The sequence below is a fragment of the Apis laboriosa genome, unplaced genomic scaffold (genome assembly GCF_014066325.1).
Source record: "Apis laboriosa isolate Shangri-la unplaced genomic scaffold, ASM1406632v1 scaffold71_cov137, whole genome shotgun sequence".
Classification (NCBI taxonomy): Eukaryota; Metazoa; Arthropoda; class Insecta; order Hymenoptera; family Apidae; genus Apis; species Apis laboriosa.
The window spans coordinates 1,717,286-1,735,775 of record NW_025224229.1 but is presented as its reverse complement, the minus strand read 5'-3'; the positions used below and the strand labels follow the sequence as shown (position 1 = coordinate 1,735,775).

The window sequence follows — 18,490 nt, the reverse complement described above, 5'->3', positions numbered from 1 at the left end:
AGTATAACTTTCTGCGGAAACGAATTCTCGAACGATTGCGACAGGAGATTTCTACTGGCGGAAGGAATCCGTTCCGTTTAGTTGGTGTACGCGCACGTGTTCGTATAAATAAGGCTTGTCATCTTGAATTTCGACAGCTGTCGAATCAACGCAATTTCGCTCGCATACGTGCTGCATTTTGTTTCGTTTCGTAAAACGGAAGTAAAGTGGCTCGAGCGGGCGAAGATGGATAGGTAAAGTGAGTACGAACGGTGATGGTAAGTGGGTGAAGAAGATAGGCAAGTATAAGTAAAAAAAAGATCGATGAGATCTTGGTTTCATGGCCGTCGAAACAATGCCGACAAAGATGACGACGACAACGACGAAAATAACGTTAGATCGTTGTTGGCGTCGTGATTTTTCGATGCTCTACATGCCGATTGGCGGTACTTGTACATAACGATATATGTAGAGTCGATAATCCTTGCTGGCCAGTACGACCGATCCATCGTCCATTAATGCGACATCGAAACATTGGGCATGCTTGACCTTGCTTTCGAGGGCTGAAACCAGTTGACCATCTTGCGTGAAGATCGTCAGATTGAAATTATTATGATTGTCTGCTATTAGTATTTCGCCTACGGCGTTGATCCCTACCCCGATAGGGTAATTGGTGATCCCTTCTCCACCGATTTGTCGAAGATAGGCGCCCTCGTAATTGAACACTTTCACACAATGGGCGCGATTGTCGCTAATGAAGATCTCTTGTTTGTCGTTCACGACTACTCCGTTCGGAAATTCTAAGTGTTTTGAGCATCCAAATTTCTGAAGAACGATGCCGGCCTGGTCGAAAATAATCACGCGCATCACTTTGCATTCGACGACGACTATGCGCCCTTTTGAATCGACCGTAACACCACGCGGATGTTGCAATATATTTGCCCCAAATTTACGCACGAATTGACCATACTGGTTATATATTTGTATCTGATGAGTCGGTGAACGTTCGGTAACGATTATATCGCCCGATGTTTTCACTACTGCCACCCGATTCGGATAAAGCAATTGACCGTCTCGTTTACCACACTCCCCAAATTGAAATTTGAATCTACCTTCTTTATCGAATATTTGAATCCGATGATTGTTCGTGTCGGCTACGATAATGTCATTTTGCGCGTTCACTGCCACCCCTGAAGGTTCGGTAAACTGACCTTCCATAACACCGAACTCGCCAAATTTGCAGTGATAAATCATTTTCTGTCGTTTAATCTGTGACTTTGGCGGAAATATCACCGTAGCGGACATCAGTTTCGAAGTAAGGTCAAGAACAGAGTCACTGGACGCGGCATTTGCCGCAACGGCAACGGATGTTGGCATTGGAAAATGATCGTTCGTAGTGACAACTGGATAAACATCGCTACCTCCGTTACTCCATTTTTCATAAGGATTCGCGTTTATACCGTTTAAATTAAGATCGCTGATCGTGGTTGAGAATGGGCCTAGGCTATTAGCCGAACTGAAACGCTTAGTGATGACAGTGTTGTTAGTATCGAAGGATGATGGCGATGTGGACGAGGCGCAAGTAGAAGTAGAGGATATTAGACCGTTGCTGTAAGGGCGATCTAATAGAAGACCTCCCAAAGATCCAGCGCTACTGGGTCCATTATTGGCATTACTTCCACCGTTACTATTATTCGAGAGTGCCGTTGGTCGAGCGATAGGCGGTTGTTTCCCAATCGGGCCGGCGTTACTCTCATTATTGCTTCGAACGTAACCGAATGTGTTTCGTACGCCTACTTGAATGGCCTGGTAATTACTGACAAATTCGAGATCGGCGGTTTGACTGGCAATGTCCGGCGTATAATTCAATAATAATTGAAGTTTCGAGTCGAGAAGTTTTTTTACCATCAGTACCTCGGTAACAGTAGTATATTTAGTTAATCGTTCGACAAATTCGCAAGTTTGAAGCATTTTATCAGCCATGTCGTTGGCCTTTTGCGTTAGAACACCAAGAGACATTTGTTTCGTGGAAAATACCGATTCGAGCTCTTTCAACAATTCTTGCTTACGTTCTTCGAGCATCGATCGATAGAATTGAAAAGTGTCGTTGATTTCATTTTGAGCTTTGTGATACTGCACTTGTAGCCGTGCCGCTCCGTGATCGGCTGCTTTCACAGCGGCTCTTACATCCGCGGCTTTTGCTCTACATTCTTGAACTACTCTTGCCATTGCTTCGAGTTGTTGCGTCCCTACCTCAGATATGTGCGCGCAATCGTGTAATGGGCCAGGATGATCGGTAATAGCGCACTCTTTACAAACTAACGCTGTACAAGTGCGACAAAAATATTTTAGCAATTCCTGTTTATGCCGAGGACAATAAGGTACTTTCTCGCCGTTGCTGCTACCGCTGTTGATCACCAAATTGTTTTTTGGGATTTCGTTATTCGCGGTGCTGGTGGTAACCGTCTCGAGTTTCGAATCGCCTAAGTTGAGGACACGATGGCCTTCGAAGCAGTGCATGAACTGATGCGCCATCACGCAATTAGGACAAAGGAAATTCGCACAGTCGAAGCAACGAGCTACAGCGTCGGATTCAGTGGATTTGCACCCGGTACAACGAACTCCACCGGCGCCTCCTAATCGGCACCGCGGACAGGGTGCCTCTCCAGGTTTTTGCGAATCGAGGCAAAGGTCGCAGCTGTCGACGTCACAAATCGCCGAGTCGCTCGCAGGCGGAGAACTGCCGCTCACTGTAAGTGGGGACAGCGAGGCCAGGGATCCGATGGAATTCGCGCGCGATTCCAGCGAAAGTGTCGGCGAGGCCATTTTCAATCAACCGGCATCCCTGTTAACAAAAATAAATACTTTTCTTTAACAATTGTTTTTTATTATATTTTTTTAATTATATCTAATTATATCTTCATTATCAATTTTGAAACATTAATAAATACAAAATATGATTTCCATTTTTCTCTCAATTTTATATAAATTTTTTTCTCTCTTTTATTAATTTTTAACTTAATTATTGCTGAACGTTCAGTATATTGAATTATAATTTTATTTCATATTTTATTCTACACATTGTATTATATTTGTAAAAAAATGTTTCGGATAATGAATATAGATAAAAAATGATTTAAATATATAAGATATATATAAAATAAGATATAAAAATAAATGTAAAATATAAAATAATATAAAATATTTTTCATTTTCGAAAAAAATCAGTTAAAATTTAGTTTAGTTAAAAATTAAATACATATGAATTTAATTAATAACTGACTGTATAGTAAATAAACAGTTTATAGAATTAATATATATATAATATAATAACTATAATATAATATAATATAATATAATATAATATAATATAATATAATATAATATAATATAATATAATATAATATAATATAATAATGTAATATAAAAACAATATACTATTTTTTTCTGAAAAATAATTTTAGAGAGAATTGAATTCCAAAATTTATCGAATGCATAATACGAAATTAGGTTAGGGTAGGGTAGATTAGCCAGAAAGTCGGAATTTTGTCTTATTATTAGTTCCTCGCTGCTATTTCCTATCTTATTATGTTTCTACATATTTAAATGGACATGATAATTCTGATTTTATATGACATAACAAGAACCGAAATGATTAAAATATTAATTATCAAAAATTGAATTATTATATTTGAATATAGATATATGAATTATAAAAATAGAGATAAAAGAGATGTTATAAATTCGAAATAATAATTTTTAACTTAATTTTATTACTTGTATCGTTCTTTTCTTTAAATTTAAATTGATATCTATATATATCAATCTCAATTTTTGTAATTATCATTATGTTCATAATTCTTAATAATCTCTTTAAAAAAGTATAATATTATTGATGATTACTAAAAAAAATTGCACAAAGAAATATGATTTCGTACTGCATTTTCTATGAATATAAAGTTTCTTTTAATTTGTTTTCTCTTAAACATATGAAAATAAGTAAAAGCAAATTAATCGTTTATAATGAAATTTATTATATGAAAGACAAGAAAAACATAAGCAAAAAAATATTATTTAATATTCTTTATTTTTCATAAAATAAGTTTTATAAATTTTAAATTATAATATTATTTAAACTAATGATTTTTTGATATAAATAACTTTGAAACTTTTGTACAAAAATTATGAGCTATATTGATTAGAACAATAAAAATTATATAATTTTTTTTAAAAAATTAAAGTTGACTATTATCTCTAAAATCTATAGAAAATCTATTGATATTGTACAATGTATCTTTTTATATCGAACAATTTTTATTTGATATATTCTTTCCTATCATTTATATTTTTCAAAATATTTGAGTAATTTGAAATAAACCGTTATATATAATCAAATACGTTATACATAAAAAATTTGATTTATAAAGAAAAGAATTTGCTAGAAATATAATGAAATCATCTATGTTCATTCTCAAAAATTAATCTATAAAAATTTAGACTGTATGAAAAAGTAACTACTTTTAAAATTACTAAAAAATTTTGAATAAAATTACTTTAAGTAATTATTTATTGAAATGCTTAAATAACATTTATTCGTAGCTAATTAATCCGTTTTTCATACAGTTTCGACTGTTTGGCATTACAATTATTTGCGATTATTATTATATTTTGAATAATAAAACTTATTGAACTTATCGAAGTAACTTTATTCATAATTATTCAATTATTAAATTTTGCTCATCACTGGATTAAAAGTGTATCGATCATTGGATGTGATTGTTTGTGATTTATTGACATTTATCATGATAGTGACCGGAAACTGTTTCTTGTCGTTGCATATTTATTGCGAGTCGAATTTAAATTTATCTTTTCTCTATTTTTCATTTGTTTTCTTTTCTTTTCTTTAAATTTTTCTCTTTTCTCTAAATGACTTGTAAACAATTCACAAGGGAAAAAATATCATCCTTTTAATTAAATCACTCCACTGGACGGTTGTTTTATCTGAACTTTCTGTAGATAGATGAACGGGTAAAGAAAAAAGAGCAAAAGGGAAAGGCAGAGAACAAAAAGAAAAGAGATCGGTACCCTGCGAGTCCAAGGTCATGAATGAGAAGGTTATTTTCTAGTTAGCTTGTGAACTTATGATGTTCCACGTAACAACGTATTCGCATTTTCACGACGGAACGTAGAAACACAGAAGAAAGATAGAACAAAGATAGACGGATAAAAGATAAAAGAAACGGGAGAGTAAAAGAAGGAAAAGTGCGTAGAAGAGCAAAATCAGAAGGAAGGAAGAAGGTAAAATGCGCGAATAACCGAATGGATGGAAACAAAGAACGTTTCACCGCTCCAGGAAACGCTTCTAAAGTCGGGTTCTTTTCTCTGGTACGCGGCGGTACCTTCGTGCAGGAATTTCGATCGAGTCCCAAGATAAAAGGTGAATGCTCTTAAGGGAAGCACTTGGACTCGAGATCGCTGGAAAACTATATTTAACGTAGCGAATATCAAAAGAAATGTATTTCGAGAACAATGAAATATACAACAACATTATTATCGAAATATATATATAAATATCGAAATTTATTTCAATTATGTCATGATAAAATGAACAGGAATTTAAAGAAGAAACTTTATACTATATACTATATACTGTACTTTATATACTATATACTATATATTATAATATTATTAACATTAAATTTATATAAATTATTTTCCATTAATTCCAATTTGTTTTTAGCAAATTTATCTAAAACGTAATTTAGAACGGAAAAAACAGAATTTTAGAACGATTGTTTTCATTTTTTTGAGCGAAGTTAATACTACATTCATTAATTCACTATTATATCGCTACTTTATATCCACTTATTATATTAAATTAAATTTTTTTTCACGTTAATATCACTTTTGGTGAACATGGTAAAAACATAAAAATAATCCATTAATTTTGATTTTCGTTATTAATATAATTATACTATTATATTATAATTAATAAAATTATATTATTCGTTTATTTATTTATTATTATGTATCTATTATTACTATGTATTATTATATATCTCTTATATATTGAAAACAAATATAATAAAATAGTACATAAACAAATTTCTATTGCATTATTATAATATAAGTAATGTAATTTTATAATTTCATAATCTCTTAATATTATATAAAATATTTTAATCATGTAATTTAATATAATCATATAACATACCAATATCAATGTTAGATTATCTATATATATATTATATATAATCTATGTAATATATAATTATAAAATATGTGTAATATGTAATATATACATAATAATCTATAATATATAATTTCTATATAATATAATTTCTTATTTTTGATTATAAGAAAAATATATAAGGAAAAATATAATTTGAATTTGCAAAACTATTTGGACATCTTATATATATCTTATATATATATATCTTATATATATCATCTATATATATATCTTATATATGTTATATACATATATATATATACATAAGATATATATAATAAGAGAGATATATATATATACACATAAGATATATATATATATATATATATATATATATATAAGATGTCCAAATAGTTTTGCAAATTCAAATTATATATATATAAAGACATATATGATTTTATATACTAAAATAAATCATAAAATTTTCAATGTGTCCAAAATGTGCTAAAAATACATTAAAAAGAATATCGAAACTTTTTAAATATCCTTCTCAAATATTTAAAAGACAATTTATTTTAAGTAAAAAAATTATTTATTTCATGAGATTTATATCATATTTTAATATATTTTAAAATATTTTTGTTACTTACGTATTTTAAATATGTATTTATTTATGTTTTATATTTTAAATATAAAATATAAAAATCAAAATTATATCAATATTAGAATATACCAAATATATCAAATATACTTCTGGAAATAATTTAAGTAAATTTAGGAAAATAATAAATTTATTTGAATATCCTTTGAAATATCTATTTATAGAATACCAACAATACGCTTAATTTCTTTGACAGGTACAAGAGAGAATTAAGAAAGGAAAAGAAATGTTTGAACATGAAAGATTCTGAGGAGGCATAACAATAGAAAATTGTGAATCGGAAATGGAGAAGGGGAGAAAGAAAAAGGGGAAGAGTAAGATGGAAGCGAGAGAAGGGGAAGTGGTAAAATAGAAGAGCGCAGTGCCGCCGGAGGTAGAGTGCGTGCACCCCGATCGATGAACGTCGTTCAGGGGTCATGGCGCGCCGCACTATGCCGCACCGCACCCCTCTGAGCCACGACGCGTTCTCCCTCCCGATCCTTGCCTACTCATAGACCCCACAAGTGTATTGACTTCCTATCCCCCACTATCATACTCCAGCGGCTGCCAACTCGAAAAGGAGAGAAGGAGAAGAGACGAAAAGAATACCTATAGCAGTGACCGCTACGATCTACGACCTTGGGCGAGAAAAGTCTCGAATCAGCCTTGCGAGTCATCGGGAAAATCCCTTACTAGTCAACAATCGTACTCTTTTTTAAATTCATTTAATCATCATTTCTTTGTGATTTTATTTTGTTTTTATCATGATTGTATTTAATGATTTTTAGTATATGTAATAATAATTTTGTATATATGCTGTATTTAATATGATATAGTATTCGAATTTATTAACGAATTAAACTTCGATATAAATGAAAGTTTATAAAATATCGAATTGCAGAATAGTAGTTTGATTTTATTAAAGAATAATTAATTTACATTCCCTAATTTTTATTGTTTGATAGAGGAATACATTTTGTCTTCAAAAAATAAAAAGTTTTGAAAAGGAAAAAAAAGAACAAATTAATTATTTGTTAAATGATTAAATGTTAAAAAAAAATTAAATTGAAATCATATATACTTTGTAGTTAATAGAATAATCAGAATAATCAATGTAAACTCGCTAATTGATTTTTTTTTTCTTATTTCTCTCTTCCGATGAAGAAAATAGTCGTGTATCCTGCCCTCCATGTTTTTAACAGTATAAACCAATGTCTGTACACGACATAGCATTAATTCTACGGGTTGTCTAGGCGATTGGATCTCTTTGGGAAGAACACTCTCAAGGACAAACCATAAATCTTGTTGCCCCTCGCTGGGCCACCTTTTTTAAATCAGTATACAGCAGCAATTACGTCTAAGTGCATCGAGAAAATCGTGAGAATCGATAAAGTGGTTTGTAAATTTGCGTAATTATGTAATACACATACTTACTATAAAGTATCAACATAATGATATCATTTTGTTTTTGTGGTTAACTGTATAAATGCATCATTACTTAATTGCTTTCCAATAATTGTTTAATGTTCAAAAGGACTAAAAGAGGTATATTTTATTTTTAAAAAATAAATAAATAAAATAAAAATATTACATTTATTTTATCGATTATTTTTATCGAATATAATTCTTCGAATAATTATAATAATTTATTACAAACTTTTTTTTTATTAGAAATTAATGTAAATCTTTTGTGTATTTTTTATTCAACATGAAAATACATAGTATATTCATTTCAACATGAAATATACATAGTATATACATATAGTATATACTACATAGTATATATATAGTATATACATCTATGAAAAAAATGTTATTGCAAATTTCAAATATTTTATATTCTAATAATTCTGCAATAATATTATAACTAATGATTATTATTTATCAATTTATATAAAATAAATTACCGAATTCTTTAATATTCAAATTTTCATGGTCGATATATTTTTTCATTGAGATAAATACATTTATAACTATTTGAAAAAAGGAAAATGAGATTGAGAAGATGACTAGAGTTGTTGGGAGAGCAACGATACGTTTTGAAACGAAGACTGCAGCTTACGGTTGAATGCACTGTAGAAAGGGGTGGCGGACGGCCCGTCTGGTTTCTATGGAAACACTGCATCGACCTCTCCAACCCTTCGACAGAGGTTCCGACGAGGGTCGAGTCCGTCACCAATAGTGGTGGGATTGAAAGAGGGTAACCGCCCCTTTGGAGAACACTAACTGCTGGTGCATCGCTATTCGACGCAACGCGGCAATGCGTATTTTTCGTTTACAGGATCGTGAAACAAATAATGTATAAATCTTTTATTTAATTTTAAATTTAGGTGTATGCTAAAACACAAAATATAATAGATAAAAATGTAGAAATTCATTTAAGAAATAAATAGATAGAAATTCATTTAAGAAATAAAATAATGAACTAAAGAAATCGTAAATAGATACTTATAGAAAGATTAATTTTTCATATAAAGGTAGATCAAAAATAGTTTTAAAAAGTAAATATAAATATGACGCGATCTAAAAAATTAAATTTAATATAAAATGTATATATATATATATATATTGTAAATATTGATAAATATATATCAATAATGTTTTATCCTTATCCTTTTTGGCACTTTATTATTGTCTATCTACTTTTTAAATATTAAATGTATGTTTAAATAAAAAAATGAAAATAAAAATGAAAATGAAAATATTGAATCCGAAGTACAATAGATTTAATTTAACGATATTATATTACAAATAATATGAATATATTAAAAAGATTAAAAAAAATTGAAAAAAGAAAATGATAAAATAAACAGAGTGAATCATTGTTTAGTTTTATTACACATATGTATAAATTAATTATATAATTTTTTGTGAATTATTTTTATGACATAATTATTAATTCATCACATTGTTGAAATCATTTATAAATCCGTATATAATATAAAATATCCGTATTCGATCGTATAAATCATTTAAAAAATATATGACACATAATATATAATACAAATATATACATACCGAAAATTTAATGAAAGCCATGAAAAAAATAATTCCATATAGTATTTCATAGGGTTACAAGATTCTTACATTACATTGATACGATTACATTACATTGATAAGATTATTTAATATAATAGTACAAAATACAAAAATTTTTCTTTTCCTCTTTAATTAATATATTGAGTTAAATTGTTTTAATGGATGCTTTTATTTAATATGATAAAATATTTATTTTATATAAAAAAATTAAATAATAGAGACTCTTATTGTTACGAGAATAGAGATAATTTACTACATAATATGTAGATATTGCGAAAAAGAAGAGTCGAATGATTTAGTTAATACAAAAATAAATAAAAAATATTTTATATTAATATTACACGAAAATTCAAAAATAAAATCTTGATAATTCGAAGATTTATTTGAATTATATAAGATTTATTAATTCGAATTTGTGCTTTGAAATGTAAATTATCAAGGTTGAATATTAGAATAGGATAAAAAATCAAAATTGTATTTTTTTAGTAATAAAAAATATTTATTTTTAATTTTCCAAATTAAAAATAATACTATTTGTGAAAAGAGTTATATCAGTTTTGAATTTTTCTTTTAAAATAAATTTTCTTATTTTTATTTTTATTATATTATTAATATTTGTTTTTTATTTTTTATATTATAAATATATGTAATAAAGGATTAAAATGAATATGCGAAATAATTTTACAATATAAATAAATAAATTAATCTTTATAAAATATAAAATAATTTTCTTTAATATTATATATAAATTTTGATCTATTTAATAAATTTTATTCAAAATTATTCATAATGTCTGATTAACATTATATTTTGTTGAAAATAAATTACTATAAATTATTAAACAATATTGGTAAAAACAACGAAAATAATATTGCATAATATTATACACTTATAATATATTAGAATTAAAAATTATTTAACAAGAATTAATTTTTATACGTTCAATTTGCAGAATTAGATACAATTTTTTTTACTTTTTGAAAATAAGTCATAATTATTTTTTTTATTCCATTTTAACAATATCTTACATTTTGTTAAAATGAATAAATGTTTCGACGATTTACATATATAAATATAAAATCTTTTTATGTATTTTTATGTATTATGGATTTATTTTTTTCATGTTTTGTAAATTTAATTAGAATAAGCTTAACGCATCAACAATTGACTTATGATATTTTCAAAAGGTTTTGCAATTAATCTACTAGCTGAAAACATCTGTTCACCGTGAGAACTATTGAGGATAAGATTGGAGTTTTGGAGTATTACGTTTGCGGCGTCGTCGAACTCGTGCGAGCATGACGAGAGACCGCTCGCGAAAGAACGGTTTTCCGGAAGTGGCGCTCGTTTCGCCGTAGAACGGTTTATGAGCGGCAGTGTTACAACGCCGAGCATCGTCTGTACTGAATGTGCCAAAGTTCACTGTACCCAGCGAATTTCGCGATGCCGGAAGGTCGCTGTAATGCCACACGATACAGAAAATCGATTTCTAGTTCAGATTTTATCACGATAACTTACGTACAACTTTTACTTCTTTACTAGACTAGTTTAGATGCTGTTTCCCATACATGCCTCTCTCCTACTTCGTATTTATATTTCTTTTATAACAGTTTGTGCTTAAATCGTTACTAATTTTTTAATAAATAATTTTTTTAATTTTAATTTTTTAATAAATAATCGACATGGAATTTCCATAAATTTTTATTTCTACTATAATCATTAACTTATTTATTTTTAAAATTTTTAAATTTTTAAATTATTTTAAAAATTTTTTTATATTGTTATTTAATTTTATAATTGAAATATAATAACGATGAAATTTTTTTTTTATATTTTTATTCTTTATATTTAATTTATAATTTATGAATAAAATTTTAACATAAAATGAGAGAAAAATTAATATTTTAATCATTCAATGTTTTATTCCGAATAATGCAAAATTTACTAATTTAAAAATTTTATTTATTATTAATTACTATTTTAAAAACTAATTTTAAAAATTTATTTAGAAATTGCTATACAAATGAAATAAAATTAAATATAAGTTTAAATTAAATTGTATAAATCTTTTTGAAGCAGCGTCTAAGAAAGAAGGTATTATGATAAAAATTTAAATGTCAATTATTTTCTTCGTTATTTTCTCCAACATTTCTCCACGCACAGAATAAACATTGTTAATTCACATAGTATTCGATATTTGAAGTATCTACTTATTTAATGTTCATAATAATAAAAGGAGGAAGAAACAGTTAATTTTTTTTACCAATTAGATAAACAAAAAATATATATATATTTAGATTAAAGGACATTTTCATTTATAATGTCGGATTATTCTTTGTTCATGAGACAAATACTTTAAAAAGATAGAAAAAAAGAGAGAAAAAAAAATGATACATATACAAAGAAAGAGAAAGAGAGAAAAAGAGACGGGTCAAAAAGACTCAAGGATTGAGGAAAGGATTAATGCGAGGAGTAATAGAAGAGAAGAGAGGAAAAGAAAAAGAGGAAAAAGATTCAAGCACCATTTGACTAATCTCTGAATCATCGTTAAACTGACCGTTACACGACTAGTCATTAAATCACAAATGTGGGTGGTTCAGATGAGTCTTATGATTAAAACAACACGACTATACGAATATTTATAAAAATTTCATATTATATTGTTTATAATAATTTCGTGTACTTCGAAATAATTCGTTCTAAAAAACTTTCGTTCCTGAAAGAATTTATATTTATCATGTAACAATTTTTACAATTTTTATACCATTTAACAATTTTTAACATTTGAAAATTTCAATGAGATAAAAGATTTTGAAATTTATATAATTGAATAGAAACGTGTATATTTTTTTAAATTATTAATGAATTGATATTTTGATTTTTGATATATTCAATGATATTAAAGATTTTTTTTGATGATACATAATATTTTTATTTATAATATAATATTTTTTATAAAAATTATTGATGAAAATTGATGAAAATAAAACGAAAACAATTTAAAAGATCGTAAATTCAAGTAAAATTTTACGAAATTGCAAAATAAAAATATGATGATATCAAATATCACATACATATAATATAAATAATAATATTTTTGCTTAGAAATAATATGTTCCGTTCTTTATTGAAATGAAAATCATATTATCACAAATGTATTGATTTTTTTATTCAAATAAAAGTTGTATCGTATAATTTCTATTGTACTTGTGAAATTATTTTTCTTAATTCATGTAAGAATATTCAGATGGCAGTAACGAATCAAAAGATGTCTTTTGTTTTAGAGATTTCTAATCAATGTTACAGAATATACAATGTTATAGAATGTTATAGAATAATCTATAAAGAATAATCTATATAAGTTAGTGAGCATTGTTAATTCACATAGTATTCAATAATAATTTTGTTTAATAATATTTTTCCTCTATCATAATGTACGTATGCAATATATCAATGAAACACAAAGATGAAGTAGGGAGACGAACCGAAATGTCTAATTTTAGAAATAAGTCTGAGATTATCTACATGAGTAGAATTATCAATTAAATCGATCAATTAATTAATCTCTTTGAAATAAGTTAATTTTGATTATATTTGATTTGTTTTAAATTCTAGGAAACATACATATTACATACAATTACAATAAATTAGAATTAATTATTTATATGTAACAATTATATATAAATTATAAACATATGGAATAATACATAAAAATAATTGATTTATTTTTTTATATTTTTCTTATTAGATATATACATTTTTTTATATATCCACATTTAAATATATAATAAACAGAAAATTGTTTTAATTTCGTGGCGTATTAACAAATTTGATTTTTTTTTACAAAAGAATCTGTTTTCCAATTAATTTAGATGTATTATAATATATATATATATATATCGCCAATATATATATCGATATATTTATTATATATTATTTATAACGGAATGTTAGAATAAATAATGAAATAAGAAAATTTATTTATAGTCAAAATAATTACAATTCAAATACAGGAATAAAAAAATTGATAAGATTGATAAGAACATAAGAAAGAGAACATAAAAGAGTTAATAATAGGATGGAATGAAAAAAAAGTGATTATTTACTAATACTGAAAAAAATTTTAATTAAATGCGCAAAGTTTAATTCTTGTTAAATAAACTTTTGCAAACATTTTCAGAATATAATTATATATTTTATTTTCATTATTTTCAAATTTTCATTTTAATTCCTCTTAATTTTTTTTAGTAATTTATTTTTTATATTTTATTAATTTTTTTTAGTCATTTTTTGTTTCTAATAAATCATATTATGTAATATTAATTTGAATAAAAAAGATCAAATAGACTGAAAAAAATTATTTTATAAAGATTCTTAATTTATTTATTTATATTGTAAAATCATTTCATATATTAATTTTAAAATATAATAAAATTTATAAAAAATTAAGAAAAAAATAAAAAATATATTTTAAAAGAAAAAAATTACATCTTTAAATAACATCACAAAAAATTTATTTAGTAAAAAATAATTATTAAATTCTTTTTATTTAAGAAATTTTTATTTTTTCATCTATTTTAATTTATGATTTCGATATTTTGTATATGTGTAATTTCTGTATATTGAAATAATATATATAATATATATTTGAGATGAATAAAAATTTTGAATTTTTATTCATCTGATTTTTAAATTCGCAAAATTTAAATTCAAAATTCAAAATGCTTATTTCGTTTTTTTTTCAAAAACTTAAAGAAAATCTTAATAAATTTTAATTTCTGAAATTTTTCGAATTTAGATCTGTTAATCAATCTTCAAAAATTCGAAACTTTCAATTTCTAAGAATTCTCTTATTTCATATAGATCCATTTATAAATTCTCATACTTATAAATGATATATCATTGATTTTTTTGTGTGACGCAATAAAGAAAAATAATAGTTTAAAGTTTTAAACCGGTCTACAATCTCAAAACTTCATTCATAATCGATATAACTACTAAGTACTTAGGTGGTTTAATTTATGACTTCGCTATATCTATACTATACAAAAGAAATTTTTCGGTTTAATTTTTTGTGTATGTTTTGTGTAAGTTGGCAATGAAAAGTTTAAGTTTCCACGGGAGATTTCACGGCAATAGGTTTTTATGTCTGAACAACGGTGCAAAAGATTGTTAAAGAATATAAGCACTTACATACCCACCTATCTCTGACTGTGGTCTCTTTGTAGCCATAGTCAGAGATACGTTGATACAAAGTAGGAGGGACAAAAACAGATGAAGCAGACGAAAGGACGAGAAGCTTTACAAGAGGCATCAACGAAAAACACATACTTGTAGCGCGTCTAACGACTACACTACAAAGGAAGTTTCACAAAAAAAATTTGTATGAGATTTATGAAAATGCGATATCGTTCATGGAATCGTGAATTTTGCACAATAGAATAATATTCAGAAAAGGACATGTTTGTTTCAAAGTATACAATTTTTTTATAAAATTTAAAATATCTGATAAATGAGTCAGTGAATAAGAGAAAGATATTCGTATATCACGAATTATATTGAACGAAATTCAAATAATGTTTAAATAGTTTTAATAATAATAATAATAGTTTAAATAGTTTAAATAGTGTTAATGAAATATGATGAAAATGAATTATAATGATATGAATTCGTAATTAATGTCAAATATACACACGTGTAATCTATTAATTTAAAATGCATATAATGTGAAACGTTTTGCATATTTCAATCTCAAACAAAAAATGTTTTTGCAAAATTATTAATGAATCATTATTTGATAAACAATGGTTTAGAAAATGTATTTGTAATTCGAACAAAAAATCTTATTTTTGCAGTATATGTAATATGAATTTATCATTTATATTTTATAATCAACTATAATATTATATTTACTTATAGATATTTACTTGAATTACAGGAATTGAAATCTTTTGTTGCAAAAATAGTATCTATTATAAATCAGATTTTTGAAAAGTTGAAAATTAGAATATCGTTTTAATTTTATTCTGGCAGATATTTATTCTTTTTCAGTTCTAAAATTTTACGAATTTGTATAATAGAAAAGAAACTGTGAATAAAGGATAGGTTTTCAGATAGGTTTTCCATACTATTCTTTTTTCTTTTGTTTTTGTTTTTTTTTATTTTTTTTTTTTTTTACAAAATTTTTTACGTTTCTTTTTATATTTTATGCATTATTATATTCCTGAGATATCACTTTTATACAAAAGATATACAGCTTAAATATTATTATTAATTATTAAATTATAGAAACAAATATAAAAATTTGAACTTTCTGATAAAAAAAAGTATTGTAAATTTCATCTATTACAACCTAATCAATAAACCATTTATATATTAAATATATATATTAAATTATATATAAAAATCATGAATAAATTCCAATGTTTGATAGATTTTAATGTTTGATTAAATATTTATTTATGTGAAACAATTTCAAATATTTGTGTTTAAAAGTTTCATATAATTTTTTCGACATTAATCATTTCTATTACTTATCTAGTTGGAAGCAACTTTGTGGTAAATTTGAAATGATATAAATATATATCAGTAGTTTTCAATATCTTTTAAGTAATTAAACTCGTTTATAAACTTTAACTTTTTAACTTTAATAACTTATAACTCTTTTCTTCAAAATAAGATAAAGAAAATTTAAAATATTAATTGAAATTTAAGAAATTAATCTGTGATAATGAAGTCATTATCATGAAATAACCAATGATATTTTGAATAAACTAGTAATTAGTTTGATTTGGATAAATCATGATAATGTAATTAAAATAAATAATTTAAAATAAATAAGTGTTATAAATCATTAATTAAAGATAAAAGCAAAACATTTAGCGATTCTTTTGCGAGATGATTCATAAATCGAGAAATTGATATATTTATGCCATTTGATAATAAGTTTTATAAAGTTTTTAATTGCTCATAAATATTAAAAATTTTATCATTATGATAATGTTGATTATTGTGAGTAAGTAGAATTCTCATTTTATTTAAAGCAATGAATAATGGAATTTTTTTGACAATCAAATAAATCCGTTTATAATATTACATAATATTACAATAATAATAAACAATATTAAACGAGTATAAAAACTTTTGAATCGAAATTTAACAATTTTTTATATTATTTTCAATTTCCAAATTTTTCTTAGCTACCAATTCAATAATTGTTTTTATTTCACGTATTGTTTTTGTTCACGTATGTTTAAACATATTTATAAGTATACATATTATCAGTAAACATATTTACGTGTCATTTATTTTCTCAATGAATTTTTTAATGCTCATTAATTTTTCGTTTTTATTTTATTTTATAAATAGATTGATTTGTCAATTTCATATTTATAGTTATAATTTTATTCTAATTTATAATTTTTTATTTAGTGTATATAATAAGATAATATATTTTTAAAACAAAATTTTCTTACAATCAATTAGATAATCGAATCTTCCGTAATTAAAATTTGATAATCGAATTTTTCGTTAATCGATCTGATAATCAGTCATTTCATTAATAGAGATTTTAATAGTTGAGACTCCATTTTAGTTTTATTTTCTCTAACAGCAATATTCATAAGATCTTTGTATATTTTATTCTTACATTAGAATAATATAATAAAAAGTTATTATATCGCTTTTTAATTTTAAGATATTTATTAGAATATTTATAATAAATTCATTTTATGCAAATAATATTTTATTTTTTATTCTCATTAGAATTTATAATAAAAACTAATTCATATCAAAATAGTTATAATAATTATATATAAAACATTTTTGTTTTCTAACTTATATTATATATAAAAAAAATAGCATAAATTATTAAAGAGGATAATAACTATTATAAAAAGATAATAACTATAATAAATAAAGAAAGAATATATAAATAAAGAATAATTATAAATAAAGAATATTTTTTTATGTTTTTATAAAGTGATAGAACACTAAAAATTAAATATTTTAGAGACATTAAAAAATTTAATGTAATTAATTATATATTATTAATTAATTATATATGTAATTAATTATATATTAACGTAAGTAAATTATATATTAATTTTAACATTTTATATTATAAAATTATGTAATATTACATTATAATTATATATATATTATACATTTTATAATTATAAAGCTATTATTATATTTCTACTAATCTTATATGTATTTAATCATTTTAACGAGATGCGAATTTATTATCATAATATAAATTAATGGAAATAATATATTATGAATGTGAAAATTAATATTTATTTTTTCAAATAATTTTTCTATTCAATATGTTTATATATGAAACTTGATATAAAATCAGGTTTCATATTACCAATTCTAAAATTAAGTAAAAAAATAAACATATAATCTATAATTAAATTCTTCTATTTTATTTCAAGTCTTTATTGGAGTTAATTAATTCATATTATATTATAAAAGAATATAAGAATAATTAATTCATTTCAAAATTGTTATTTCAATTTAATTGTTAATTAATATTTATATATAAATAAATCATTTTGTTTATTTTAAAAAATAGACGCGTTAAAAGAAGAAAAATCTCAGAAAAATCTCATTTTTCAACTTTTGTTCAGACTTCAAAATCTTATTTGAAATTGAAT

General features: G+C 24.8%; 1 protein-coding gene across 1 annotated transcript in view; it reads right to left on the bottom strand.

Moving 5' to 3' along the window:
• Positions 1-369: 369 nt before the first annotated feature.
• Positions 370-18,490, bottom strand: part of LOC122719257 (brain tumor protein) — a 70,995-nt gene continuing 52,874 nt past the window's right edge. The window contains exon 2 of the mRNA XM_043944921.1: positions 370-2,824. Coding sequence (XP_043800856.1) covers positions 409-2,805 — 2,397 coding nt within the window. The 5' untranslated portion in view covers positions 2,806-2,824 and the 3' untranslated portion in view covers positions 370-408. The remainder of the gene's footprint in view (positions 2,825-18,490) is intronic.